General features: G+C 45.3%; 1 protein-coding gene across 1 annotated transcript; it reads right to left on the bottom strand.

Annotated features, from left to right (window-relative positions):
* Positions 1 to 959: 959 nt before the first annotated feature.
* Positions 960 to 2,738, bottom strand: LOC309548393 (E3 ubiquitin-protein ligase TRIM39-like; the record flags this gene model as incomplete). The annotated part of the gene is made up of 1 exon (XM_082248332.1): positions 960 to 2,738. A coding segment is annotated over exon 1 (1,395 nt), but the record flags the coding sequence as incomplete, so codon positions are not given.
* Between the last annotated feature and the right edge of the window lie 711 nt (positions 2,739 to 3,449).

Genomic DNA, 3,449 nt, shown 5'->3' with positions numbered 1-3,449 from the left:
GGGGACATCTGAGGGACAGAGAATTTGTACAAGGATTTTTTTTTTTTTTGGGGGGGGAGCATTTGTGCTGGGGGGGGATTTGAAGTATCAAATATTTCAGCAGGAAGGGCAGATATGTACTTGGAGGGGAAATTATTCTTGGGGGTAATCATGCAGATGTGTTTTTTTTTTTTTTGGGGGGGGGGGGTTCTGACACATAATGCTCCAAACCTGGGGGAGGGGGAGGGGGGGCGCAGTTTGGCATGTTCACCCTAAACATACACCCATATACAGTATATGAAATATTGTAGATGCATATATATAATTTATAGATTATATTACATCAAACCCCGCCATTTTGTTTTGGTCCCATTGGAGAGACTTTCCCGCACTTCCTGTCTCAGAGACACAACAGGAAGAGAGAGTAAACCTCTCCTAATAAGGGAAATCTTCCTTAGACAATAGTTGTCACTGGAACAGGTGACCCCATTGGAAGATATTCCCTCTACTGCCGATAACTCAGCAATTTGGGTTTCCCAAAATGTTCATCAGGACATACAAAGAGGGCCAATCTCTCCAGCTGGGGCATAGAGGGTAAATAAGACCCAATAGGGGGTCTAACCCTTCCACCCTCCATCCAAAACTAAAAACAAACATGGTAGAGTGTAATGGGCAGTGTTGGTTGGGGGTTCTTGGGGTGCAATTTTCAATTTTCCTCCAATCTGATCCCTCCTCTATGTGATGTCACCAGTTTCTGGGCAGATTTCTCATTTCTGATCACTTATCGCTCTCCCCCCACATATTTTTAAATAACCATAATCATCCCACACACCAATCACAACATGGAGGGGCTCAGTGAAGGTGGCGGTGAAGGTGTGGAAGTGTGTGACCGGGACAGTTGGGTTATAAAAGGAGATCTTCCCGGCCTCGTAATCCAGATACATCCTGATTATCCCATTGTACGGGTTACATGACACATGTTCACTGTTGGCCATGAAATTCCAATTATGGTACCCATGTAAACCCCAGTATTTGTTTTTGTATTCCTTCAAATCAGGATGATCCCTTTGGTAACATATTTCAGGATTCCAGCTTCTTTTTACCCCAGGGTAACACATCCCGATATCCCATTTACCTGACCCCCCAATGTCCACCTCCCAGACATGCCGCCCTGAGGAGAAACTCCGACTGCTCATTACCTGAGAAAAGTTAAACCTCTTTGGTGTTTCTGGAAGATTCCTGAATGGTGATGGAAAGGCGGTTACAGTTTTCCCGTCTTCTGAGATTTGTAGCTTATCACCAGCTGTGCTTTCATCCAGAAACTTGTCTCCGGGTTCCTCCATCCTTTTATTTATCCCAGACATGATATCAGATAATCCTGTGTGCAATGTGTGTGAGATCCCAACCATGTCCAGATCCCTGAGGTTATCATATCTCTCTCTGTCCTCATCATCCCCATCCTCAGTATCACACAAGTCCCCAGTCTCTGATTTCTGTAGGACAATCAGTGGATCCGTCATGTTGCACAGCTCCTCAATGTCACCTATCTTCCTGGACAGCTCCTCCTTCTTTATTTCCAGCCCCCGTGTCATAGCCAACAGGGAGATGGAGATCTGCTCTGCCTGCCCAGAGATCTCCCCCAGGACTTTCTTCTCCAGGTCTTCCAGACGTCTCCTGAGGTTTCCAAGCAGGACGGTGATCTTTGATTTCTCCCCATCTGCTTTGTCCATCACTTTCCTCTGGTGTTCCTGAAGGCGTTGAATTCCTCTCACCGCCTCTTTTTGCTTTGTCTTCAGTTTTTGGTGGAAAGTTTTCAGCTTCTCCTTCTTCGTTTCAGAAGCCACAGCCAACATCGTCACCTGGTGCCCATGGTGAGCTCCATCCAACCTGCAGGCCAGACAGATACAGGCACCATCCACACTGCAGTAATACTCCAGGATCTTCTTATGGACGGAGCATTTCCTGCTCTCCAGGGAAGTGGTGGGGTCACATAAGACGTGTTCTGGTGACTTGCTGTGGACTCTCAGGTGTTTATCACACAGAGAAGCTTCACAATGTAGACAGGACTTCACAGCAGGTACAGGAAAGTCCACACAGTGAGCACAGAAGACCTCGGACTTCTCCTCGTCTGGCTGAGTAGACAGGAAGTTCTCCACGATGTTGCACAGAGTTATGTTTCTGCACAGTGAGGGACGTTTTCTGAACTCTGTTCTACATTCAGGACAGGAATACCCTCCAGACCTCTCCTGTGCATCCAACACACGACCAATACAGCTCCGGCAGAAGTTGTGTCCACATTTCAGGATTACAGGATCTGTGAAGATGTTCAGACAGATGGAACAATCCAGCTCCCTCCTCAGATCAGCAGACGCCATCGCTGAGAGCAGAAGAGAGAAGAGATCGTCTCCGATACTCAGAAAGAATGGAGTTGGGTGTGATCTTCGTTTCCCGCCGAGAACGAGGAGGAGGAGCTGACTGCCTGTGTGTGCGACATAATGATGAAAGAGGGTTGAGTAACGTGAGAAGGTCAATAGGAAGTGAGATTCCTGCACTCATCTATGGAGATCAGTGCTGTGTATATAGAGACTTTGTATTCTTTACAACCAGTGAGAACGGCCCAGAGAAAGGAATGCAAAGAATGCGTCTGCCTGGAGGGGAAGAACTCATTCCAACCGGAAGAGACTGAAAACAAAAGTCCGATCTCAGTGTTTGCCGATCATACAAAGCTAAGCAGGACAATACCTTCAATAACAGGATATAGCAACTTTACAGGAAGACCTCAATAAAATAGAAGGGTGGATAGCTAGATGGTAGATGGGGTTCAATATAGGAAAATGTAAAGTAACGCATATGAGAGCTAAACATATGAATACAAATTATTATTATTACAGTAGAACCTTGGATTGCGAGCATAATTCTTTCTGGAAACATGCTTGTAATCCAAAGCACTCTTATATCAAAGCGAATTTCCCCATAAGAAATAATGGAAACTCAGATGATTTGTTCCACAAGTCCTTCGTTTTATAGTCTATATACAAAGATTATAGCAATGTGATTGGTTGTGTAACCATAAAATGTCCATCCACAATATGCAGCCTTCCCAAGGGGATTAGAAGCAAAATCTAGAAGAGCTACAGAATATAAGAGAGATGAGAGGAGCCTCTAAGTGTAGCAATATGGTTACATTTAATGAAGGTTCAACATTTAGCAACTCACATGGTTGATGATTAAAATAGGAACACCTAAGTATGCCGGCATCCTGGGTAAAGCTGTTCACATAGACCATCTTCTGAAACACCGGCTCTCATCACTGTCAGTCTGCAATCCGGACCGGGAAGAATAGCCCGCAGTAGAGTGATCTGAAATTGAAGCTTTGAATCACTCATGGAGTGCAGTGTGGAAGGGATGATGAAGATAGCAGTGCGGAGGATGGTCTATGTGGACAGCTTTACCCCAGATGCCTGCATTCT

Source organism: Pelophylax lessonae (genome assembly GCF_965119305.1).
Source record: "Pelophylax lessonae genome assembly, chromosome: 2".
Lineage (NCBI taxonomy): Eukaryota > Metazoa > Chordata > Amphibia > Anura > Ranidae > Pelophylax > Pelophylax lessonae.
This window is presented reverse-complemented; position numbering and strand designations above follow the sequence as displayed.